Source organism: Leuciscus leuciscus, assembly GCF_965113295.1.
Source record: "Leuciscus leuciscus genome assembly, chromosome: 14".
In the NCBI taxonomy this organism is placed as follows: Eukaryota; Metazoa; Chordata; class Actinopteri; order Cypriniformes; family Leuciscidae; genus Leuciscus; species Leuciscus leuciscus.
The window spans coordinates 18434153-18461969 of NC_138738.1; the positions used below are offsets into that span (position 1 = coordinate 18434153).

At 38.3% G+C, this 27817-nt stretch overlaps 1 protein-coding gene and 1 long non-coding RNA gene across 4 annotated transcripts in view; one reads left to right on the forward strand and one right to left on the reverse strand.

Annotated features, from left to right (window-relative positions):
- The window catches only part of lpp (LIM domain containing preferred translocation partner in lipoma), a 192281-nt gene that overhangs the window by 21637 nt on the left and 142827 nt on the right, over nucleotides 1-27817 (reverse strand). For all 3 annotated transcript variants that reach the window (XM_082190220.1, XM_082190218.1, XM_082190219.1), the window contains 2 exons: nucleotides 26195-26276; nucleotides 500-669 (listed from right to left, as the gene is read on the reverse strand). In XM_082190220.1, coding sequence (XP_082046346.1) covers nucleotides 500-669; nucleotides 26195-26276 — 252 coding nt within the window. The remainder of the gene's footprint in view (nucleotides 1-499; nucleotides 670-26194; nucleotides 26277-27817) is intronic.
- Nucleotides 21760-22977, forward strand: LOC309514097. Its single transcript, XR_014211605.1, has 2 exons — nucleotides 21760-22609; nucleotides 22650-22977. It is a non-coding gene; the product is annotated as an uncharacterized lncRNA (long non-coding RNA).

Genomic DNA, 27817 nt, shown 5'->3' on the forward strand with positions numbered 1-27817 from the left:
TTCTTAATATTACAGTTTTTACTGTATTTTTGATCAAATAGATGCAGCCTTGGTGAGCAGAAGAGATGTACATTTTTTGTTTTTAAATAAATCTTACCAACGCCAAACTTTTGAATGGTAGTGCATACATATACATACATACAGTATAATATTTATTTCAGAGCTGTGGCTAAGTAGTTTTTTGCACATACATGTATATGGAGCAGTTGTGCTACAAGAACCCCAGGTTCGAGTCCTGCCCGAGTAATGTTTCAGATGAAAAAAACAACAACTTGTCTGTCAAATCTGCACCATCCTACCTAATACAGCAAAAAAGCCAAATAAAACTCACACAAACATTCATCAACATTAGAAAGAAATTACAGTAAAAATTACGTACGTATGCACCAGTCGTGCACCTAATAGATATTTTGCGTGACTTAAAAAAACGTAATACTTGGCACTATTAGTGTACGAGACCCAGTGTGTGCATAAAGAGTGTTCAGCAGGTCACACTCACGATATAGCAGGGTTCGCAGTAAGCCTTCTTTTCCACGGCATAAAAGGGCTTCCCTCTGAGCTTGGAACCACAGGTCATGCAGATGAAGCAGTGCACGTGGAAGACCTGGTCCATGGCGGTACAACCCGTCCCTTCACCGACCACATTCTCCCCACAGCATGCACACCGACCTGCAAAATACAGCAGTGGAATTATTGTATGGATGCTGATGGCAAATTATATAAGCTAAACAAAATAAAAATAACAACATGGTGAGAGATAAAAAACTAAAAAAAAACTGTAGAAGTAAAGGTTAAATGGATAATATACATATAGTGTAAACAGCATCATTTGCCACTTTCAAAAAAAAATTAAGAAAAAAAAAAACATTTTAATTAAGAATGGCTATTTCAAGTGAAGATATGGGTTATTCACCCTTTGCTCTCCTCCAAACCACAAGGTTTATGTGTCAATTTTTTATTTTATTTTTTAAATCAGATCAGATGTTTCAACTCTAAAGCAGACTAACACTTCAGCTTTCAGGTTCAGAGATAATCTCGAATAAACAGTGTGTCTGTCGCCTCTTTCAAGCAGACTCTTCTTTGTGGTACAACCAATGATAACATAATCTACTCTACTGAGTAATTGCACGTCTTACGGATAAAAAGAATTAAAAGACTCAATGTCAAAAGAAACAGAATATGAGGAGCATTTCTAAAGTTAGGTTGATACCATCTCCAGGGAATTTACCCCTTTAAAGTGTTTGGATTTTTTTTTCCTTTTTAAAAAGGGCAAAGTGATCGGTTGCCCTACAATTGTAGAAATCTAAGGCGCTTAATAAGGTCAGTCACTTAATAGAGACTGAGCTGATTTTTTTTCTCTTTGCAAAGAGAATGGAGATCAATGCATCACCGCTTGCGCAAATACCACCCACCATCTGTCAACTCGCCCATCACAACATGCTAAAACAGATGAAACTTATCACTCAGACGATGTCAGATGCGTAAAGAGCAGGGATATCTCATATTCAATTTAAACACTAATAAAATCCATCGCATCTCTCTTCAGACCAATCTTCCCCTAATAGCCACATATAATATCCCCACTGGAATGAGAATAAGATTAAACAACACATTGGCACATTGACACACACACAATCTTTTTATGATAAAACGAAACTTTGGAAGTGGAAAGAGCACAATCTTTGTGTTATAGGGCATCTGCCATTGCACCCAAAAAAGATCCTGATTGCATATTGTGTGACACGGCATTTGGATATCTGTAATTGAGTTGAAGCTATCTTTAATTGAGCTTAAGATGTCTCCAACTCAATGCAAAGATATCTTCAAACCAATTAATGACGCTAGCAGTTTAATTAGCAGTATCAGGAAATAATGCGCTTTAGAGCCATATCTTGTGGTGTTTTCCTTTTTACACATCTGAGGACAGATACGATCTCAAAAAAAGAGAATGTGAGATATTATGAATTAATTTACTTAACTTTAGTTCTGTAGTTCCTCATTTTTCTTTTCTCTTTCTTTTGTGCTTCATTTAAGCCTGTTTTTAGAAATGATACACTCTCTGACTGCAATGAGAGCCAGAGTTCAAGCTTGTCACAGACAAAAGGCGAAGCAGCAAGGAGGAGAAATATCAGACACGCTCCCATTTTCACTGCTGAAGCTGTCGGCGGCATCAACAAAACAGACTGAACTTTTCCGCTCTTCAGATTAGATATCAAAGCTGAGCTGAATATGAGCACCTCTTCTCAACAAAGTTTTAATCGTAGATAATTCTCCTCGTGTGTGGATTAACACGGGGATATCTGTTCAGTTCGATCGATGCATTGCAAAAAATCTGTAATTTTATCTTGTTTTCTAGTAAAAAAAAAAATCTAAACATTATTAAATACGATAAATGTACTTATTAAGATGCAAAACTGTGAGATTAAGAGAATACATTTTGAAATATTCTTACTACTGTAAACATGGGGAAAAAAAGTATATTCTCTAAAACAAGTTATACCTAGTCAAGCCTTGACCTTGATATTAAGCTATTTTGCGTTTCAAGTATATGTACACTACCATTCAAACGTTTGCGGTCAGTATGATTTTTTCAGTATTTTTGTTTCTCATGAATGCATTAACTTGATCAAAATTGACTGACATGTTACAAAAAATTGTTATCAAATAAAAGTTCTTTCTATTCATTAAAAAAATCCTGAAAATAATGTAGCACTGTGCAAAAATATTAAGCAACGCAACTGTTTGCAACTGATAATAATAAGAAATATTTCTTGAGCACCAAAGCAGCATATTAGAATGATTTCTGAAGGATCATGTGACACTGAAGACTGGAGTAATGATGCAGAACATATTAAAATAGAAAACCGTTATTTTAAAGTGTAATATTTTTACACAATACTACTATTTTTAATCAAATACATGAGTTTTGCTGTGCATTTTTAACATGAAAAAAAAAATCTTACCAACCCCAAACATTTGAACGGTAGTGTATCTTGTTTTAAGATTATTATTCTAGCTTTTTATCATTTAAAAAAGTGTGTGAAGACAAAAGTGCTTTATGGTTGATTCTGTAGGTAGCTATACAGACCATTACTTTAATTAAAGGCACTGTGAAATGATCCAACACAAGGTTTCCATGAATTGTCACACCTGTCTATGAAACAGCAGCACAATAAATGAATGTCATGTTGATAAATAATTACCACTTAGCCCTATGTTGTGTGCTCCATGTTGAACTGTCACTAAAACTAATGTGAGCTACTTCACTGACGCTGATCTCTAGATAATTCCCCCTCCATCCCGCTGAGCTGTACCTGCAGCAGGGTTCTGCTAAGGAACAGCACAGAGCAGGCGGAGGAAATAAAGTGGAGCCGTCTGCCTGCCGCAGCTCCCCAGGGGACCTGTGGGGGTGGGAGGAATCCCAGGCAGAGGTAATCACTTCAGATGGGCTGAAACAAGAGTGACACTGGATCACAGGCCCCTCTGAGCCAAACCAGTGTGTGAGAGAGACAAGCACAGAAAAAGAGAAGAGAGAAAGTGAGAGTGGGAAATACAGCCAAGGGATGAGTGCAGGTCACCCTCAGAGCCTGAGTGGAGGAAACCGTTTGGAAATCCTCTTTCCCCAGTGGAGTGGGAATGCCTTGGACTCTCAGGATGTACAGAGAAATCCTCAAATGCCTTTAGAGCATATAAGGTCACTTTTGTCAGGTGAAGGACCAGTTCAACAGAACAACCGGACCACATAACACTCAAAACAATTACCTAAGTAGTGTACTAACTATCCTTATACCCTGTGGGCTCTATCTTGCACCCAGCGCAATTGACTTTGTACACCGACGCATGTATCATTCCTATTTTGCACCCGCGCAAAGCAGACTTTTCCCTCCACAGAAGTACGTCGGTAAGTTAGGAAATACACTTGCGCTCCCGGGGGCGGTTCAGCGCAAAGAGGAGGCGTGTTCCGGCGCAAACGTTCCTTCATGCTATTTTGCAGGTTTAGAAAACAATTGCGCCACTAACCAGGAAAAAATAGTTTAAAGTCAGTGGCGCGTTGCGCATGTTATTCATATGATATTTTAAGGGCGCATGCTTGGCCATAATCAATGTAGCGTGTGCACAACGCGCACTTTGATTCTCTCATCTACACAGAAGCAGCTGTTTTCATTTTTGCAAATCATACATTATTACGATAGATAGATAGATAGACAGACAATTTATTATAAAAGCATACATCTAGCTTACACATTTACCCAAATTATCATACGCCTGTTTAACTGAAGTTAATTTGGGTGGGTTTCTCCATCCCCAATGTCCCTGACGAGAATGTCGGCCTCTTCGGCTGTGAACCGCTCCTTGCGTGCGCCTGGCAAATCCGCCGTTATAATAGGAATCCGCTTTAGAACAAGCGCGCCTGCTCTTAAAGGGAATGTGAGATGTCGCTCTGATTGGTTTATTTCACGTTACGCCCAAACCACACCTATGAATAATGAAGCTACTTCAGACCAACCCCTTTTAGATTTGCGCTGGGCGCAAGAGGCATTTATCCCGCTGGGAAAATAGCAACAGCGCCAAGACCCGCCCACAAAGTTACTTGCGCTTTGCGCTTGACACTTGCGTTTCAGATCGTTAAAATAGGCCCTGTATCTTAAATAAAAGATACACTTAACACTTAAATATGCTGATAAATAATCATCAGTTATGTTATAGTCAACAGACTATACACTTTATCACAAATTATAGAGTTTACAATTATCACAGTTAGGGATGTCCCGATCCGATCCACGGCATCGGTATCGTGCCGATACTGGCACAAAACGCTAGATCGGATATCGGAGGGAAGAAAAAAAAACATCCGATACGATACCTATTAGGGGTGGAACGGTACATGTATTCGTACTGAACGTACGTTCGGTGCATGGATTTACACAGAGAATACACGATATAAAAATAAATAAAACTCACGTGCACATTATTTAATGTAATACGGAACTAACGATACTGTTAGATACGCGCATAGACATATGCGGGTTCTTTAGGGACGGACACCTAATCTGTAGCCCCGCCTTACGGCGCTGATCCACTTGTCCGTGCGACACTTCTGTCGCGCCGCGCTCCACTATATTCCTATGGGTAACGTCAAGCGACTTTGACGCGCCCGCAAAGCATTCCGGGAAGGCGGCGCTTCATTTGGAAAAATGCTGCGCGTCAAAAAGCTGGCCGATGCCCATCTTTATGCAAATGAATTCCGTTAAACGCGACACGACTATCCAATAGAAGTAGAGCATATGGAGACGGAGGGAAGTCTCTCGCAGGTCCTCTGTTCTAATACGCTACATTTCCTGCTCGGTCAAAACCACGCCCATAGCGGTAAACGCCCATCAACGTACCAATGTGGGGAGGCGTTGCGACACCACGCGACAGTCGTGTCGGACAAGTGGATCAGCGCCGTTAGCTCTGAACGCGCGTCTATATCGCTTCAAATGCTCGCTTTATCATTATACGCGTGCGGCGCGTCCTATTCGCTTTGGACGCGTGAATGGATTCAAACTGTTCAATCATCGAACTAGACGCGAATTTAACGCTCTATTCACGTTTGGTGTGAATGCAGCAAAATGAATAGGCTGCGATGTCAAGATTGCAATGCTGGAATGTGTGTGTGTGTGTGTGTGTGTGTGTGTCAGAGAGAGAGAGAGGCACGGGCGCGATCAAAAAACATACTCCGTCATTTTCATACAGGACATTAAAACTGCAAAAAGTGTTTAGCCTACTTATATTTGTGTAAAACACAACATTGTGCTTTTGTCAAACTGTAAACTCTTGTCAAACTGTAACTGTCACCCAACCAAAATCCGACACACACACACACACACACACACACACACACACGCTGTTTAAAAGCAAAAATGATCTCATCTTTTGACCATTCATCATATCGCATTGGTTTTCATTTATTGTCCTAAAACAGACTAATCTGTTTATTTTTAATTTACACATTCTACATTGATTAAAAAATAAAATCAAATGTGTTTTTAAAAGTAGTATTATTTTATACAGAAATAAATTATTTATAATTCAGATAAGAATAAAGTTAAAGTTAATTAAAATTTTAAGGAAACAAATATATTGATCTAAAATATAGCAAATTAATTTTAAATTCATTCAGGTTACCAAACATATCTCAAGGTCTTTTGAATAAAGGGTGGCAGTCTTTCATTATCAGCTGCTGTTGTGGACTAGCTACAGTATATACTGGAAAAGTATTTGTTCTCCATTTGAGTGAGATGTTTTTATGTGGCTAATTGAGCAAAGTGCTTCCATATATTTTATTATTAGTAGTATTAGTTCAAGAATAAAATAAAAATATCAGATTGATATCGGTATCGGCAAATAGCCAAAGCTGCGACATCGGTATCGTATCGGAAGTGAAAAAGTGGTATCGGGACATCCCTAATCACAGTTAATATTAATCAGCAACATAAGATTAGTTAGCGTTTTAAAAAACTGGGGTCTGAGGAAGGGGTTCTATAAAGGGTCTGCAAAGAAATTGAGAGAAAAACAAATTACAACGTGTATTTTTGGGCCTGTCAAAGTTAGTATATTATCATAAGATATACACTCAGTGTTTAATACACTGATTTTTATATATTTGGCAAATTTCATAATACTTTTTTCCTGCTTTCTAAAGGTTTGAAATACAGAGATTAAATCACAACTATTTTATTCTATTAATAGCCATTGTTTTTACCAGCAAGAAATCATTACATTAATAAACATACACAGTGGGGAGAACAAGTATTTGATACACTGCCGATGTTGCAGGTTTTCCCACTTACAAAGCATGTAGAGGTCTGTCATTATTATCATAGGTACTCTTCAACAAAAATCCAGAAAATCACATTGTATGATTTTTAAGTAATTAATTTGCATTTTATTGCATGACATAAGTATTTGATACTGTACATCAGAAAAGCAGAACTTAATATTTGGTACAGAAACCTTTGTTTGCAATTACAGAGATCATACGTTTCCTGTAGTTCTTGGCCAGGTTTGCACACACTGCAGCAGGGATTTTGGCCTTCTCCAGATCCTTCAGGTTTCGGGGCTGTCGCTGGGCAATACGGACTTTCTGCTCCCTCCAAAGATTTTCTATTGGGTTCAGGTCTTGAGACTGGCTAGGCCACTCCAGGACCTTGAGATGCTTCTTATGGAGCCACTCCTTAGTTGCTCTGGCTGTGTGTTTCGGGTCGATGTCATGCTGGAAGACCCAGCCACGACCCATCTTCAATGCTCTTACTTAGGGAAGGAGGTTGTTGGCCAAGATCTCGCGATACATGGCCCCATCCATCCTCCCCTCAATACGGTGCAGTCGTCCTGTCCCCTTTGCAGAAAAGCATCCCCAAAGAATGATGTTTCCACCTCCATGCTTCACGGCTGGGATGGTGTTCTTGGGGTTGTACTCATCCTTCTTCTTCCCCCAAACACGGCGAGTGGAGTTTAGACCAAAATCTCTATTTTTGTCTCATCAGACCACATGACCTTCTCCCATTCCTCATCTGGATTATCCAGATGGTCATTGGCAAACTTCAGACGGGCCTGGACATGCGCTGGCTTAAGCAGGGGGACCTTGCGTGTGCTGCAGGATTTTAATCCATGACGGCGTAGTGTGTTACTAATGGTTTTCTTTGAGACTGTGGTCACAGCTCTCTTCAGGTCATTGACCAGGTCCTGCCGTGTAGTTCTGGGCTGATCCCTCACCTTCCTCATGATCATTGATGCCCCACGAGGTGAGATCTTGCATGGTGCCCCAGACCGAGGGAGATTGACGTCATCTTGAACTTCTTCCATTTTCTAATAATTGCGCCAACAGTTGTTGCCTTCTCACCAAGCTGCTTGCCTATTGGCCTGTAGCCCATCCCAGCCTTGTGCAGGTCTACAAATTTATCCCTGATGTCCTTACACAGCTCTCTGGTCTTGGCCATTGTGGAGAGGTTGGATTCTGTTTGATTGAGTGTGTGGACAGGTGTCTTTTAAACAGGTAACGAGTTCAAACAGGTGCAGTGAATACAGGTAATGAGTGGAGAACAGGAGGGCTTCTTAAAGAAAAACTAACAGGTCTGTGAGAGCCGGAATTCTTACTGGTTGGTAGGTGATCAAATACTTATGTCATGCAATAAAATGCAAATTAATTATTTAAAAATCATACAATGTGATTTTCTTGATTTTTGTTTTAGATACCGTCTCTCACAGCTGAAGAGTACCTATGATAAAAAATGACAGACCTCTACATGCTTTGTAAGTAGGAAAACCTGCAAAATCGGCAGTGTATTAAATACTTCTCCCCACTGTATATGTGTGTGTGTGTGTGTGTATTATTAGATAATTATTGTTCACACTTTAGATTAGGATCCAATTCTCACTATTAATCACGATTTTTGCCTCAATAAACTCCTTATTACTGCTTATTAGTCATTAGTAATGAAGTTTGTTACGTTTAGGTATTGGATAGGAATTGGGTTGGATTAGGGACGTAGAATATGGTCATGCAGAATAAGGCATTAGTATGTACTTTATAAGTACCAATATCAGCCAATATCCTAGTAATACGCATGTTAAACTAACTAGTTAATAGTGAGAATTGGACCCTAAATTAAAATGTTACCAAGTATAAAGTAGGCTTTGGCTTTAATACAGTAGTCTTAGGTGGATGTGATCACAGATCATTCAGTAACACTTGTCTGTAGGTGAATTTGGTCATTGTTATTTAGCAGTCATCCGGTTTCCACAGGCTATAAGTCACGTTTCTCTCAATATTGGAGTCAGTAGGGAATACAGTTAGAGGTATGGAAGTAGAATAATGTCAAATGTTTTTGAAATAAAAAGCCTGTTGAATTGCACTACTTGAAAAAAAAATAGGCATTGCATTAACCATGCTTGCATTTTAATGCATTGTATTTTTAGTGCTTACATTTTTATGGGCTGAAATTCAACATGGTTGAATATTTAAGCTGTGAATATTTCAATTAAAACATTTCAAACACCTTTTCATTATTAAAAATTCAATAATCCATATTCACCTTTCATATTTCACTTCCAAAATATTCAAACTGTTTAAAAATACAACCAATAATATTCAACAGGCAATTTTCGGTCCATTTTATTTCGCTTTGCAAATTCGCTTCCACAAATTCAGTGGTTCAAATTCGACAGTAAATTCAACATTGACGTCCAGGAAATGCAGGAAAAGCAGTAGATTGCCGAGCATACTCTCCATCTGCTGTTAGTCGATCTCACCAGCAGGGGGTGCATAAGCGCGTGTTGCTGACGAAGACATTCATTCATAAAATGAAAATGATTATCTGTGTCAGTATATGCGGAAAAGATGATAAACACACAAAAGCTGTGTTTATGTTTCATTCAATAACTTCATTGTTACTTTCCCTGTGTATTCTACATGTCATCAGCTTTCTCTACCATGAACAGGATTATAATCGGTTTCCCTCAATACCTCATACTCAAGGATTTCCCTTCCGTTGATAGTGATATGAAAGACCAATCTTGCACCTTATTAGGGAAGTAGGCTGTAGGCTATTATATAGGCTACAGGCAAGAAGATGGACTCAGAATATGAACTTAACGCGCAAAGTTTCATGCTGAGCGTTTCGTGATATACTGGCATAAAATCAACACATACATATATATATAGTATGCATACGTGTATTGCATTAGCTTAAACTGTCACAGCACTTGCATATTGTCCTCCTATTGTTAGTTTAACTGTAAATCGCTTTGGATAAAAGCTTCTGCTAAATGACTAAATGTAAAATTGGCTTGATATTGGACATTAGCACATTTAGGGACCGTCTCTAAAGTTGCATACAACATTGGCATACACGTTTCTAACTTCAATAGCAAACTTAAATTTATTTGAATAAATATCAAAAATCCAAAGGGTGCGCATTATGCCTGACACTACATGAACACTTTACAGTTGGTTTTATGACTGTAAGTCGTTCTATTCAAATGCTATCGGAGTTAGAAACGTGTATACCAAAGTCGTATACACTTTAGAGACGGTCCCTAAATGTGCGAATGTCCAACATCAAGCCATCTTTATGCCAGTCTATCACTGGGAAACGCTCAGCATTAAGCTTTGCGCGTTATTCTGAGTCCATCTGCTTGCCTGCGAGTTTGGTCTTTTACATCACTGTAGTCCATTAAGCTATGTTAAGCGTTGTATTTGTCCAGCAGGGGAATCCTTAAGTATTGAGGGAAACCCTAATAGCCTGCATGCAGCACATCGCCACAATATAAAGTTAAGGCAACTAAACAACCAAGAGAAATATATGTCAACCTCAAAAATGTAACATTGGATCTGTATATCCGCATCGGGGAATAACATTATAATCTCGTTCACGGTAGAGAAAGATGCATGTAGGCTACACAGGAAAAGTAACCGAGACACTGAATTTAACATAAAACCGCCGTCATAATAATCACAAATACACTTACATTGCTGTAAATGAGTTTTATGAATGAATGACTTGTTCTAACTGTTGCTGGTCTTCAACAAGCGCTTTTGCACCTCCTGCTGGTGAGGTAGACTAACAGCAGATGGAGAGTATGCTCGGCAATCTACTGCTTTTCCTGCAGTTCCTGGACGTCAATGTTGAATTTACTGTCGAATTTGAACCACTGAATTTGTGGAAGCGAATTTGCAAAGCGAAATAAAATGGACCGAAAATTGCCTGTTGAATATTATTGGTTGTATTTTTAAACAGTTTGAATATTTTGGAAGTGAAATATGAAAGGTGAATATGGATTATTGAATTTTTAATAATGAAAAGGTGTTTGAAATGTTTTTAATTGAAATATTCACAGCTTAAATATTCAACCATGTTGAATTTCAGCCCATAAAAATGTAAGCACTAAAAATACAATGCATTAAAATGCAAGCATGGTTAATGCAATGCCTATTTTTTTTTCAAGTAGTGCAATTCAACAGGCTTTTTATTTCAAAAACATTTGACATTATTCTACTTCCATATAGAGGACCCATATAAATTACATCAGCAGCTCTAAAGAAATCTCTACAGACACACAAACAGTCCGAAGTCACACACAAATATATTATGTGAAGCCTAATGTCTGCAGGCAGGAGATCAGCGAGTTACAACTGTCTCTGTAAATGTGGGGCCTAATTGTTCTTTGACTCATTTGTAGCCGCAAACATCTCTGGTGAATCCGTCACTTTCAGACTGAGCTTAATAGAAAAGTTTATTTTTCAGTTTATAAATGACAACAATTTTACTATCAGCTGCTCACAACCCGATTCTTAATAAAAGCACCATTTGAACATCTCTATCAAGCTCAATTGCTTAAAAAAAAAAAAAACCCCAAACACTGGGCAGAGAGGGCTCATGAAAGAGCCTTCGCTCCCCTGTGTCCCTTGCTCTGGGAATGGAAGGCGAGTCTTCATATTAAAACTTCAAATAGTTCCTTTGTAACCAGAAGGGGTAGGAGTGGTAGAGTTCATTTACACTTTACACTTTCTCTTCTGTTTTCACCATCCCTATGAAGCCTCTATTCTTTCTTATATGCAACCTCAGAAAAAAAAAGAGAAATAATAAGGATGGAATGAAGGAAGAAGAAAGAGGCCGATTGTGTTGCTCACAAGCTTTGTGAAAGGCTTAAAGCGGTTAGGCATTTTAATTGGATAAAAGGAGAAGATTAAAGAGTTCTTGACTCCGTTCCATAAATAATTGATTTCTAATGTATTTGTGGTGGCAGGCTGATGCTGTTGTTTGGCGATGGTGGATGTTTTGAGTGGCAGGCCTGCTAAGATTTCCTGCACATCTCCGTCTCGCCGCTCTTTGTTTTTTCACGCTGCGATGCAAGAGAGGTGCATGAAAGGCGGCGCGAGCGCGAGCAGCAATTTTGATCTTACATTGCCGGAAATCAAAGATCATGCGTGTAAAGAGGGAACGCAAAGAACTTTTTTTGTGGAAGGCCAAACTTTCCTGACTCGCTTAGAAAAGAAGGTGTGATTCTTTAAGGAGGAAACACAGCCTTCTCAGTACTGGGAGACAAAGCGCATCGCTACAACACGCATGTAAACAAATAAACACAACAGATCCACAACACATATTCTGGGCTCGCAAGAACTTTGTTTCTTCAGAAAGAATATTTTGCGGTGTAAACAACAGAGCGTTATTAGACAGAAATAGTAATGCAACACAGATTCCCACAGATGGAATTCATCTCATTTTTTAGGAACAATAGTAAACAACACATTCCTGCAGCTGGAGTGAAAAAATGAAATGATTTAAAAAAACATCTGTTTCAACAGCAAATTCCGCTCCAGCAAATTATGCTGCTCTAATTCACAAATTTATTACAGAGCAATGTTACCAAACACACGCTTTGTTCCCCCCACCCACCCCACACAAAAGCTGGGGAAGAAAAAAATAAATCTGTTGTGACAGGCTCTGTGTGCAAAGAACGAAAAAAGATACAAAATCATGCAAAATGTTTATATATTAGATTGCAAACAAACGCTAATGGGGTCAATGTGATGCAATTTTTTTGTTCTATCCATTCATTTATTCAAAATACAGTAAAGTTCACACATGCAATGAGTTTAATACACCTCTTCTGTTCTAAGAATAATAAAAAAAATTAGGGGGTAACAGTCCTGATATCATAATGAAGAAAAAATTTAAAGAATGAAATACTTGAAAAGAAAACCTAAGTACTTTAACATAATCTTGCATTATTATTATTATTTAAAAAAACTGTTTTTTAATAAAAAAAATAAAAAAAACATTTGTCCAAATGCCAGCATAAATGCAATATTTCTTAACACACATTTGTTTTTGAACTAGACTTTTAAAATATTTTTTGTTTTCTTTATTATGGACACTAAGCGCTAAAAGGTTTTCAACAATTACACTAAAAGCTTCAAATTTCCACTTCTTTGTATTGTTTTGAAATTTCTGTCTTCTTCTTGTGTTTTCCCTATTCACTCCTCCTGTCTTTTCTGTGTGCATTCATTCCAAAGGCCTTCTACGTAGTTGTATGGCTGGTTTTACTCTAGATGACAAAAGGAATGGGTGTCATCAATGTGCTTCAATCTCTCAATGCCCCTTACCCATAACCCCCTGTAATCTCATTCCCATATCAGCAAACGATGATGAGGCAGAATGGGATGTGACTCTGGAGCGGGGGGAAACATGCCACAATGCATTACCTCTCAGTGTGTCAGGCCTGCAGGGCAGCGTGCAGATGACAGAGAGGGTGTGGGGGAAACGTATGGGTTACACGTCCTGGAAGTAGGTGGGAACTGTGACATGGACAGGTGCCAGAGTGTAAACTGGCCGAGTGAACAGAAAAAAAAAAATCGGAGAGAAAGCGAGATAAAGAAGAGAGTTAGAGCGTGGAGGTGAGTGAATGTGTTGGACTGCATGTTTGTGTGGCACAAAACATTCTTTCTTGGGGTCAAACGCTCACCCACGAATGAAATCTAGCAACATGATTCATAGTAAGCCCTCCAGCTCCTTAAACTAGGCCTGCAACGCAGACAATCTTGCAAGCCTCAGTGGAGCTGTCTCAACGAGGCACAATCGCCGACCCGCGCTCTCCGACAATGAAGGTTCGTGTTAGATGATATGACCTCACATGAACCATCGCGGAAAACAGGCCCTCCCTGACCATCTGAGGTAGGAGCCGGGAGAGCATGAGAGAAAGAGAGAAAGGAGAGACTGTTTTAAGTGGCACGCCACACTCTGATGTGAGACTAGAAAGCAGAGTGTCCTTGGTCTTGAAGAGCTGAAACATAAACACGCCATACAAGAATAAAAAAGGCAAGAAAGAAACAGCAGCCAATACTCATGTGTGCATGGAAGAAAAATATGCAGAATCCAGACAAGGATCTAACTATATATTCAGGACCCAATTTAATTATTTAAAAGAATAGTTCACCTAAAAATAAAAATGCTGTCATGATTTCCTCAACCTCATGTTGTTCCAAACCAAACTTTTTCTTCCGCGAAACAAACAGATGACTTTATGAAAAATATTTGGTGTGTATTCAAGTAAATTGTCAGTTATGTTTTATGTGAACGTAAACAGAGTTGATAAAGAAAATGCATGTGTAACAGTATAATGGATCCCTAAAGGCCTTAAAGTGACAGCAGCCTAATATGCCTGCTGCCAAATTATGAGATAATATTAAAAAAAATTCTATATGGCAGTTTTTCCCCATGGTATTGAACATTTTGGCCAGTGAACGTTTGGCTAGTAACTTTGGAAAACCACTAGCCACAGTGGCTGGTGAGTAAATAAAAGTTAATGTCAAGCCCTGTTCATATTGATATCAATACCTGTATATTGGTATATATCACATAGCCCATTTAGATGGTATGGCAGTGGTTTTCAACCAAATTAACAAACCATTATTAATATACTTCAATAATCTAACTCTAATCTAAATTAAAATGTATTTTTTTCCTTCCCTAAATAGTTTTTATCGCACAACATATCATTCTTAAAACGTCTACAAATAACAAAAATGATTTATGGTTAGTTAATTTTATATATCAACTCTCACAGTAAATAAAAAAGTTTTAAAACAGCTTTGTCATCATAACAGAAGAAATATTTTAGTCTTCATGGGGGTGCCTTCAAATTTCCTGTTGAGCAAAATCTTTTCAAGTCAAAAAGGGTGAGAACCACTGTTATTAGGGGTGCTTTTATGGTAGTTTTAAGTTCTAAGTTCCCTTTTTGAAAATCAAATTATCCGTCCCCGTTCATTGTAACTGCATGGATTCTGGATTCATAGGAGGTGAATACATGGACTATATCGTCACCAGCCATTCAAAGATTTTCATGATATTTATGTTATCTTCAGAGGACTCTGTGAGTTAACAAGCATCAGGTCGCACTTCTCAAGGAGGCGAAGAGTTAGTGTAGAGGTAAGAGGGCAGAGTCCCTCCCAGTCGACATTAGAGCTGATGGAACATAGGAAGCACTAGGGCTTTTCAAGTCAACCAATCAAATTCATATACTGTACAATAGAAGTATACAGAATTACATATATATAAAAAATATATAAAAAATAAACTGTTCTGACATGGTCAGGCCAGCTTATTAAACATTATATACAGTGAAAGAGTTCACGCATCTGCAGTATTAACATGATCCACTTCTACCTGTTTGTTCAAGAGCCGCTCAACTGCTAGAGGGCAAACATGGAGGGGGATGGAGTTTGTGTTCATTGCAGGGTAAAGTTAACCAAATCAATACAATCACAAACTGAATGTGATCGCTTGTCTAATAACCCAGGATTTGAACTCGGGACTCAGTAATCTCATTATGAGTAAACATTTAGTTTTTGTTGTCAAAACATGATCGTTGCAGATTTGTATTTATATTGTAATTTATTTGCACTGCCTTTAAAATAAAAAAATGGGTTATTTAAGAAATGCATATGTAGTAAATATATTCTATACCTGTATATACAGGTACTAGACAGTCAAAGATACATGGAATGGGGTACTACATATAAAATACATGTAAGTCCCGGTTATTTTTGGAAAACATGGCACGTTTTTACCATTGTTATGCAGACAACACCCAAATGTATCTGCCTCTGAAGCATAAGAATGACTTAGACTCTCTTGCTGCCTGCCATTCTGAAGCCTGGATGCCTTTAAATTTCTTAACTTTAAACGAGAGTAAACTGAGATTATTGTGCTTGGCCTCTCTGAAACCCTGATTTAAACGGTGGTGTTTAATTTTCTTATGTTAAATCGTGTGTGAAACATTTGTGAGTTTTATTAGATAGCGGCCATAAAGTTTGATTAGCAAGTTAACCTATAGTTGTCAAATATAGTTTCTAACAAGAGAACTTTGGCTAAAGTGAAGTCATTCATTTATTTTTAAGAACATTGAAACAGCGATTCATGCTTTCCTCAAGACTTGACAACTGAAATTTCCTGTATTTGGGGATCAGCCATTCCACTCTTTTTCCTCTCTCATTACCTCGATTACAAATGGTTCAAAATGTGGCAGCAAAACTTTTAACATGGTGTTTGCAAATGTGAATATATTACTCTTATATATTACTGTCTTAGTGTCTCTACACTGGCGTACGGTCCGTTATAGAATTGATTTCAAATTGCTCTTGCTTGTTTTTAAAACTTTAATGGTCTAGTTACATTCTTTCCTCTCTGACCTTTTGCTAGAACATTTTTCAGTGAGAACTCTTAGGTCCGCCAACCAAAGTTTACTAACTGTTCCTAAGTCTAAGCTAAAATCTAGGGGTGATCATGCACCGTAGTTGCACCAAAACGGTGTAACAGTTTATTAATTCCTATTAGTAGTGTAGCAACAGTACATACTTTTAAATCAGAATTATATACACATCTATTCTATTTAGCCTACAACTTGTGATGTCTTCTTGTTGGCTGCTGTTTTTATGTCTTGCATCATTTTCATCTTATGTATATTTTTTGGGGGGTATTTGTAACTTCTTTGAGTCATTGTACATCACATTGATCAACTGTTGTTGCTTTTAATTGTGCTTTATAAATAAATTGAGATTAAGATCCCTGTAGATCTTTTTGTTTTTCTCAAAGTTGTTTCAGCTATGCTTTCCAGGTCCCATCTAGACCTGAACTCCTCCTTGTTTTGTTCAGCATAGGTACTTAAGGGCCTCTGTGATCCACAACTGAAAGGGAATGGCCTGATATTGGGGAAAGCATTTGGCATTTTTATAGGGATTGCCATTGTCCGCACATTAATATAGTGTACTGTATAATTTAGAGTAATGATGTTCTTACCATTTGCCTTACAGAACATATCCCCATTTGCAAAGCCCTCTCAGCTTTGTCTATTTCTTCAAATTGAACATGAAAACTCCTATGGCAGTTAATATGTTGCCCATAGTAAGTAGTTTGACATTTGGGTCATAAAATCTGTGCTTTACCCTTGTAACGCCATAGGCCGTGCCATTTACTCATAAACAAAAACACTTTTCTTACTCTTGCTAATGAAAAAGGAAAAACCAAAATGCAACTGTGGAGTCTAAATATTCAGCTCTCGGCCAAGTTTCAGTGTTTGTATTCTCATTCACTCTTGGTCAGTTGCTTGTCTATTTTATTAACCAGAGACTTAACATTGCCCAAGGCAGGTAAGGCCTGGATCTTTTCCTTTTGATTCTACACAAGCTTTCTTTCCCCAGCATCAGCGTGGGAACCCATTGGCAGCTTGTAAACAAAGGATGCTTCTTGTAGTTCAGCAAAACTATTCTTGCTGCCCATTGTGGAAACACATATTACAAATTTCCAAATGCCAATAAAACATGAAAAATTTTCAGCTATGTTTCGTGTTTGTAGTTAGTAATGCTTTGATGTTAAAACATTTAAAATACTTAAATATGTTGCAAACAAAAAATATAACAGTTGTAACACTTTTGTATGCTGTATTTAAGAGCAAACCCCTGTTTTATTCATTAATTACCCATAATCCACTCTAACTAAATGCTAAATTCTCTAAAATAGTGGTGCACAAATTGCATTCAGCACTGATTTTGTCGGCATGTTTGCCCTGTATCTGAGTTTGTTCAGGGCACTGAGTGCTAAAAAAAATGCATACGAAGATAAACAGCATGCACCTTTTTGCCGGACCTTTATTACCAAATTGCCAAAAGTGCCACCTCTAAATGTTACTTAAAGGACAATAATAAGCATAAGTTCACTGTTCATGTAGTTCTTGGCCTGTTTTAGGGTTACAGTACTTTAACATGCCACAAATCCCATGTTTCTACACACACACACAAGTGGGAGTGAATTTTAAAGCACACTCCTGAGACTTCGCTAAGGGCAAGTGCGTAATATGCAAATGCTCAACCAGAGTATCTAGGACAATGCACAACGCTCTCTGATATAAAGCTCTATTAATACACTCTGAGACACTGAAGCCTTTTACAGAAGTGTTGATAATGTTGCGTTTGAAACACAAAGCTGAATGCCACTTGACCCATTTACTACAGTCCAACGTCTGGGGTCTCACATACTATGTGTTCAAAAAAATCTCAAACTCTTCCAAGTTTCTTCATCAAGTTTTCATGGCAAGATGTCTCATAAATTATGAGAGCATCTCCAGCTGACTTTAGAAAAACGCTTCAATTCCCGACTCCTAACCACAGCACAAAGAAAGGAAAAAAGTTTTGGTTGACCATTGAGTCATTCGCCTTTCAAAATCTTTAATCTGATTTTTTGAAATCTTTGAAAATTGATCTGACGCATTTTTGCACCCCAGAAGTTTTTTTGGAGAGCCAAACTAAGGAATTGCTCCTCATCTAAACTCTTCTGAGAGTTCCCTAATGAGTTACACAAACTCAATCTCTCTGAGTACAAAAAAGAACAGGATCTCTCGCAGAGTACAGTGAGACAGAAATATCAATTAATCAGAAACTTCAGAGACAGTTTTGGTAGCAATTCACTTACATGGCATATACAGTGTGCCTCAAAGTCTGCATTATTCAGTTCTGTGTCTCGCTTGTGCTCTTTAGAAATGAAAATACCACGTAATGGAGGAAGGAGGTGCTGAGTGTGCTGGCTTGAACTGTGATGAATGCAGCCAACTGTGAAAACTATTACGTGTTCCTTGTCTTATGACGGATTATGTTCTAGCACAGTGTACAACTGAATTACCACCTCACCAATCTCTGCTAATAATTACACTAATTTATCTAGCCTCATACTTTTCTCATACTTAAGGGTTGTTGTATTCAGGATGAGAAACAGAAGAAAACGGAATGTCTCTGGAGAAGCCAAGTCCTCTGTTCCAGCAGTACAAACTACAATAACGCCAACTGAGGGAGCGCTAAGCGTCCAGCCGGGAGAGATCATGGCATTGACTCTGATTAATTTAGTTAATTATTAGCCTTGGGGTTCCATTTCAGCAGTCACTCACAGCACCCGTTCTATCCCCCATCCTGCCCTTTTAAAAGGAAGGAGGCCTTGAACAAGCAATCAGATGGGTAGCAATTACAGAGTTTCTTATACTCAAAGGGTTCCTCATCTTTCAGCCCAGATCTTCAGAGGAGTTCTGGATGACATCCTGCAGGATCATAAGATAAATCTTAAGGGAAGGAGATTTGTGGGGAAGACAGGCAGAAATGAAATGTAAGAAAGGAAGCAATCTCTTTATCTCTGCAATAGGTTTTTGACCCCATGAATTAGTTGACAGTTTGCTTCTTTTTGACATATTTCTATTGAAATAGGACGCTGGGCTGGGATAAATCAAAGGGCTGTTTTAAAGAGGACCTGTTATGCTTTTTTATTATAATTTTTTTAATACATTTTAAATTTTCTTTAGTGTGTTGCTATTTGAGCATGAAAAAGGTTTGCAAAGATACAAAGCACAAAGTCCACTCGAAAGGGAGTTAGTCTCTATGGGCCCTATTTTAACAATCTAAGCGCATGGTCTAAAGCACAGGGCGCAAGTTCACTTAGGGCGTGTCCGAATCCACTTTTGCTAGTTTAACGACGGGAAAAATGGTTGGCGGACCAGGCGCATGGTCTAAAAGGCTTGTCCCTATTCTCTTAATGAGTAATGGGTGTGTTTTGGGATTTACGTGCGTTAAACCAATCAGTCTCTCATCTCCCATTCCCTTTAAATGCCAGTTGCGCTCGCGCCATGGCAGATTCGCTATTTACATGACGGAATTTAATAGTGGAAAGACCGAACGCGTCTCCAGGGCCCAAACGGAACTGCTCATGCACAAGGTAAAAGTGCGCAAGCAGATCATCTACGAGACAAGCCGGATTCCACCATATCTTCATGTACACAATAATAATCTTTTACAATGTAATCCTTTTCATTTTAATATTTGTCATGTTTGTGTGCTGCTGTGCGTCCCTGGTGTTTAATAAGCAGAGTGTACGTGCGTTGTGGACTCGCCTATAGGCGCACATTACTAACGCGCTCTTTAAATGACAAAAAAAAAATATTGCGCTATTGACCAACTGAAACCTGGTCTAAAGTCAATGGCGCAATATTTTTTTTGTCATTTAAAGAGCGCAGTCTATTTCTGTCGCCTCAAAATAGCAATGCACCAACAATGCGCCAGAACACACCTAGTTTTCAGAGCAGCACGCCCATGGGTGCACAAATGGGCGCAAATGCATTTGCTATTTAAACAACGTGGCGCAGGATGTGAAAATGATAACTGTGTCGGACTGAAACTAGCAAAAAACACTTGCATCGCGCTTGTAAGATAGGGCCCTATGTCAGTAAGCACCATTTCTAAACTCCCTGAAACACCTCAATTGTAGTCTTGAGTTTCCTTCCAGGAATGTATGTCACAATATTCCTCATTTAAATAATTCACGTCCAAGACATAAGAAGAAAAAAGAAAAGAAAAGAAAAGAAAAGAAAAGAAAAGAAAAGAAAAGAAAAGAAAAGAAAAGAAAAAAGGGCCGATGCCTAGTTGAGTTGCATTAGTTGTGTGTTGAAACATGCGGTTATAGTAAGGGGTGTGATATTTCCAAAAACACGCTCAAAGCAGTTGACCAATCACAGCACAATGGTCCAGCTGAAAAACCAGAGCACATTATGCTTTTTGGAAGGAGGCGCTTAATAGAGACAGACTCTAAACAAAGCGTTACTGACAGAATCATGGGAAGAGAGCTGAAACAATGTAAAATAGTTTTTTGAACATTCAAGTAAAACCTATTCTAGTTGACCCCAAAAACAAAATCAAGACTTTGTAAAAGGGCATCAAATTTGCATCACAGTCTGGTAAAAAATACGATTTGCTACTTGCTATTGCTAATAGGTGGCAGTAAGAGTGGACATTATAGAAAACTTTCAGTTGGATAAATATTGAGCTCCTTTTACGGAAATCTGTTCTTTTTCTCTTTTGTAATAAAAGGGGATGCTTAACCTTAAATACAATAAAATGCCCTGTGGCAATAATGTGGCATGCAGCAATAAATATCTATTTTATTTTATTTCATTTCATTTTACTTTATTATATTATCTTATATGTAGAGCTGTCAAAATGAATGCATTCATTTTGTGATACATTTTTTGTCAGTTTAACACAATCAAAAATATTTAACACGCAGTCAGAGCCCGTCTACGGAGAGCCTGTCCACTCCCTATTAAGCCCTATTGTACCGAATTTTGGTTGTAGTACCACCAGAGTTCCACTGGGGGCGCTCGCCATGAGTGCAAAATGAATGGGAGTCAATGGGGCTAGACGGCTAAATTTGTCTCTTTCACCCGATTGCCGTTGAGAAATCTCAGATGTGATTGTAGATTTTGCAAGTTCAACATGGGTTTTAGGTCGAAAGTTGAATGAACGAGTACTTATGTCGTTTTGATTTCTTACAGGTTGAGTTGTTGTTGCCCATAACACGCTAGCATTCTGCTAATGACGTCAGCATTCTGACGTCATTGACATTTTGAAAGACTTTTTTAAATCAAATAAGTGACTCTAAAAAATCTAACACCCAGCAATGTGTAATTTCTTTGCATCTCCTTTCGAATACAACATTCAAATTACTAGACAAAAAATTATATCCTGAGAAAAGTGGATTTTGAGGGGTATACCGCCATTGACCTCCATTCATTCTGCACTCGTCCTGTGAGCGCCCTCATATGGAATCAGAGTGGAACTGCAACCAGTTCAGAAGCCGGAAGTGTAGTGAGAGTGAAACTTCTCGCCATATTAGACATTCTCTGACGCAGTTTTCAAACCTGTCCTGTATGTTTCTCTCATCTAACACACCTGATTCAACTCATCAGCTCATTAGTAGAGACTGCAAGACCTGGGCTGTGTCTGAGACCTATTCCCTATATTAGGCCACTTATTATCGTTCATTTGAGGGAGTGAATGAAAACGAGTGAGCGAATTTGGACAGTGAGTACGCCGGAAGGGCTGCAGCATAGCTTGTACTTGCTGTTTAAAAATCATTTGACTGGCAGCTCCAGTGGTAATTGAAAAAATGTATCTTGAACTCTGACATGGAAACTACATATAAACCTTCATTAAATTATTTAATAATCAATTAAAAAGGAATGTATAACTGTATGATATTACGCTGTAGCCACATTGGACAAGTGGTTTGGAAAATGGTTCACCTGCGAGCGCCATCTTCTGGCGAGACATGATAATTCATTCGGCGGAATCGGCGCGCGACTGTGCATTAAGGGAATTCTCTAGCCATTGAGTGTACATTAGTTGTATACTCATTGCAGTGCATTGTGGGATTGAAAACATATAGTTTTGGACACCACTATAAATAGCTGTCCCCTCAAATAGTGCCCTTTTTTAGGGTATAGGAGTTGATTGTTGATTTCGGACATTTCAGACACAGCCCTGAATTGGGTGTGTCAGATAAAGGAGACATGGGCTATGTTCTGTCAGTCCAAAATCCAATTAATTGTTTATCCGACTGGAATCTGATCTAAATTATTGATTGTCCACACTATGTATTGCAACTGTTCGGTTCTGATTTGTGTGTCCTGCGGCACTCTTTGTTTTTCCAGAATATCTGCATTCTATGGCAATATCTGGCTTCTATGGCAACGACGTCGCGTTAGTAGGCATAAGCCAAAAACAACAACAACAGTAGCAGCAACATATAGGGGTTTTCAATACAGAAGTTTTCTTATTTACAACATGACAATGTACAGCCACTGCACAGGACTACTACGTCTTCTAAGGAAGCAGCAGAAACGCAGGAGGCTGGTATGCACAGCTTTATTCCGTGCTGTTGTCTCTGCCGGTATCAAAATTCAACATGTCTCTATTATTTGGTCTTTTTTTCTTTTCTTTTTTTTTTATGTTTACGTTTTACGTAAATGAATACGTGAATGTAGCTCAAAACGATTTCATTTTTTTTGGTATTCATATTTGCTAAATATTATCGGATTCCAATCAGATATGCACAAAAATCAGATTTGGACTGACAGTGGTTATACAAAATGTGCAGTGCTGGGGGTGCTTAAGGACAGATTTGAAAACCTCTGGTTTAAAATATCTAATACTTCTAACAACAAAACATGTGTAGTGTTTCTAATGATTACAAACAGTACATACTGTACAAGAGAAAGTGCCTTCTGGTCCATTATTCCAGTAGAGATTTTGATTCTGTATATCTGCTAAAAGTTGTTTTTATCAACGTTTAGGAGTACACTGCAATATAGATGGCCTCCTCTAAGCTAACAGATATAAACTAAAAGCCACAATTTCATGGGGTCTTTTACCTTCACATTCAATGCAGCCTCTTTCTCTCGCTCTTTTACATTCTTTAACCTCATCACACCACTGGATTTCTTCCTATTTTAGCCCATCTCTGTAATCCCAGGAGTGCTGTGCTCTTGGCTAGATGCTGTGGCTGTGTGTGACATTCTCAGTGACTGGGCATGCCTGGCTGACCTGGGTTCACTGCAGACCCATTTACAGGCTGACTAGCCTACATTTAACCTCCCTCTAGCCATTAAGGCAGTTTGCAAACACTGCGCATATATGTGTGTGTGCGTGTGACCATGCAATGTGCACTTGTGGCACGCGTTTACTCCGGGCCACTCTCTGCTGACACATGCACTGATGAAAGCAGGACACATCAGGCCTCTCTCTTATTTCTTTTAACCCTTAAACCTTGCTTAATGCAAACCAACTTTTTACATACAGGGGACTTAAGTGCTTTGAAATGAAAGCGTGTGTCAATATAGAAAAATAGGATGCCAAAGCTTTTGTTGCCATGCCTGAAAACAGGTCAGGGTTGTGAGGTTAGGGGCTTTCACATCAATAAGGAAATATGATATAACCATATACAATCATATTTATATATCATATAATTTAAATATTTTAAAAGGAAGGTATTTTATTATAAAAGAAAAAAAAAGGTTATATTAAATGTATAAATTATGTTCATATACTATATTATGCACATATACTCTACAGTTAAAACCTTTTGGGTCAGTAAGATTTTGTATTTATTGTTTTTAAAGAGGATGCATTAAATTGAAGAAAGGTTACAGTAAATACATTATTAGAAATAAAAAGTACCATGGTTTCCAACATTGATAATTGATTGAAAAATTTAATGTTTTAATAATATTTCACAATATAATTTTTTAACTGATTTTTTTTTAATCAATAAATGCAAAGAAAATAAAAATGCTTTTGAACAGTAGTGTATTCACAAATAAATAAATAAACATTTTAAAATAAACTTATTAAACCAAACTGAATCAACATTGAACTGACTTCAGCTGAATAATGGCACTATTTTCTTTTTTCTAGAGCTGCATTACAGCAGAACTGAATTCTGTCTGCATCATTGATCAATATTTTCCTGTTTATCACTGTAAAGCTGCTTTGAAACAATTTGTATATAAAGTACCATATAATTAAAGACGACTTGAAAGTTTAAATTATTCAATTAAAATAATATTTATATTAAAAATGTGTATTTATATATTATGAAATTTGGCCTCTCAGACAGTGGAGGAAGTAAATGTGGAAGGCTCCGTTTCCCCACTACAGAGTGAAAGTAGAAGTTGACAGTAAGAGCTGATGGGAAGAAGTGCAGGGAATGTCTTCTGCCACTTACGGTAAAAAAGGGGAAACTCAGACTGCTGGGGGTGGAGAAATGAATGTGAATACAGCAAAGCACACACACTCCATCACACACTTTACGGTTACTCCCACTTCTGCAAAGCAACAAATCGTCTACTTTCACCAGGGGTGCCCAGTCCTGTTCCTGGAAATCTGCCGTCCTGCAACCTTCAGTTCCAGCTCTAAAGGCCAACTTCTATACTATACAGTAGGCGTGAGCCGAGTAGTATGCCCGAATTCAAAGTATTCATAAAATAGTAGGCGAAAAAAACCCGGACTACCTTCTGCTTCCAGTGAGATTCTGAATGCGCATTTGATGGACACTTTACCAACCCATGAGGCCACAGGAGAGAATTTGTGAATGGAGGTGGAGCGACGCAACTGACACCGTATGTCACAGGACAGTGACAACATAGAGGATGTAATACTACTAAATAGTATGCGATTTCGGACACAGCATAGATATCCAGGAACAGGACTGGCCACCCGTGGTCTACACCTGCTTCCCAAAAAGACAATAACTAATATTTGCTTGTGTCTTCATGTCAAGGACACAGAATAAAGGTCAATGTGGCCAAGAAGACATATGCAATGTTATGCATGCTGCACACAAACTTACCTCTCATACTGTAAGTATATAGTGACCCTAAAAAGTATTTGGACACTTAAGTTAGTCAGTTTTGCAATGGATTAATTATAACTGGTTATTTTGTAAAGTATGCAAGATTTTTATGTTAAAATACATTCTTTTAACCCAGTTTATTATTCATTGACTGCTATTAGTATCCCATTCATGGGTTTATCTCCCCAAAAGTGTAAACATTGAGCGCCCCGGCACCATCTAAACATTGAGGGTACGTTTACACGACAATGATATGCTTAAAATGGTGAAGTTTTTCCTTTGAGTTTTTTGCGTGCAGACTACACCATTGTCAAAACGATCCCCATTCACACGGATCCGTGAAAACAACTAAAAACCCTTTATTCTGCTGCCAGGCCATTAGATGGTGATGAAACACTATAGACTGAACGCATAATACACGTGTATGACGTCATCGTCTTCAGAGATCTGCTTTTTCGTAGTTTACACGGAGACCCTTTTCAAAAACTTGCACTTTGAAACCCGTTTTCAAAACATTGCGTTTTCAGGCACCCAAAAACGTCATTGTCATGTAATCGAACGGATAAAACACATAAAAAAAGTTTTACGTTGTTAGTTTAAAACGGTGTTGTGTAAACAGCCCCTGAGAGTGGTCCTCTCAGATCCGTCAATCTCTTTCCAGCTCAACCTACAGCGAGAGTTTGCGCCAAAGGGGCTTTTGCAGGGTTTGCTTTATTTCTGTAATTTCGCTACGTGTTTTAAAGGCTGTAAAAAGGCAGATCTCCTCAACCAGAGGTGAAGTTTATCACATTAACTGTGAGTGTGAACATGTTTTTACTGAAGTTTTACAACCAAAAAGTGAACTTTTCTTAGGACTATTGTATTTGAAATGCATAAAAATAAGAATAATTTTGAGGTTTAGCTGACAGAGAAATCAATGTGCACTGGTCACGTACCAAAATACTCCTCAGTGGGGGGGTTGTCCATGTCATACAGCATCTTCTTAGTCAGGCGCTCCAGTTCCTCCTCAGGACGACCCTAAAACACAACACACCACGGTTAGACATACACTCTCAATCACACAATAATCAGCGTGTAGGCAAAATGTATAAGAGCACAAATCTCACAAACATTATACAGAACACGTTGACATTTACGATAACAAGATAACACCAGGCTAATTAAATGAGCTGATGCAACAGGTTTTCATGGATCACACATCTCTTAATTAGAAGGATCACCAGCCTAACGAGATCATCAGCCAAACAAATAACTCAGACTTCAAGACTGTTGCTGAGATTTCAGTAGTTAAAGTGAAGGCTGTGACAACTACACTCTCTTGATGCACTCAAACACCTAGAATCTTATCATGATGATGAAATTCATTAACTTCATCTACAGCTCATTTTTAATTGACAGGTTGTTCCTCTACTGTTATTGCCAAAAGAGCAGAGCTGGAGTGTTGTATTTGTTTGTATTTGTAGATCTTGCAGTGTGGTGAGCTGCACTATACAAATGAAAGTGTTTGAGAATGTTACTTATAATAGTAACAAACTTAGTCAAACTGTTACTTGAGTCAATGATGGATTAGAATTAGGATTAATAAAACACATATTACAAATCACGTTAAGAGATACAATTTACTCTTTGTGCCTTTTTAAAAAACAAACAAATGAATTGCCATGTAAAAATCACATCTGTTGAAGATGTCATGAAGATCTGATCTACTAGTAGTTTAGAAATGACATATTACAGCTTTAATTTGGGCTCAGATACATACAACCCAGCTTATCATGCCTCTTTTTTTCCCCAGTTTCATTTAACCACGGAATAACTGGATGATCAAAACCGCCTCTTTGGAAGGGAAACGATCAAGCCAGGTAATCCACAGACAGACAGACAGACAGACTAACAAACACACATCCAGAGTTTTAACCAAATGTCAGAGGTTTTCCATCCAAAACCATTAAAGATCACACAATGACCATTTACCAGGGCAAAATGAGGTCAAACAGGAAACCACTCCAACAAATACATCAACAACTCTGTTCAATTACAAAAAAACACAGTTCTGCAAATCACCGGGGATAAAGATAAAAGGAGCCAGAGGTCTGGATGCTTCTGGCGTTGGTGTTAGCACAGGATATCCCAATATAAGAAGGGTGTAGATAAAAGCACCAATTACATTCACAAAATCACAACCTTTGGTTTCCTCCCTCTGACCAACAGACACAAAACACTCGTTCTGCCTCAGTTTAGTAACAACTTTATCAACATTGAAGTTGTTCACTCATGCAGTTCCGTCCTCTATGGCAAGCTCTATTGCCGTTCTATTTCATGTCTCAAGTTCCTGCACCTGTCAGGGCCTGTGAGACACGTTCTGTCAGAACGATACAGAGCCGATGACTGCATCTCACACAGGGGGGGAAACTGATGAAAACTTTCATGTGCCGAAAGCCCACACACACAAAAAAAACTTTTAATTCAGCATATCTCCACTTCCTGCAGACAGCTAATTATTATGTTGGGGGTTAATTACCTGTATATGGATACAGAATATTGTGGATGGATGCAAACAA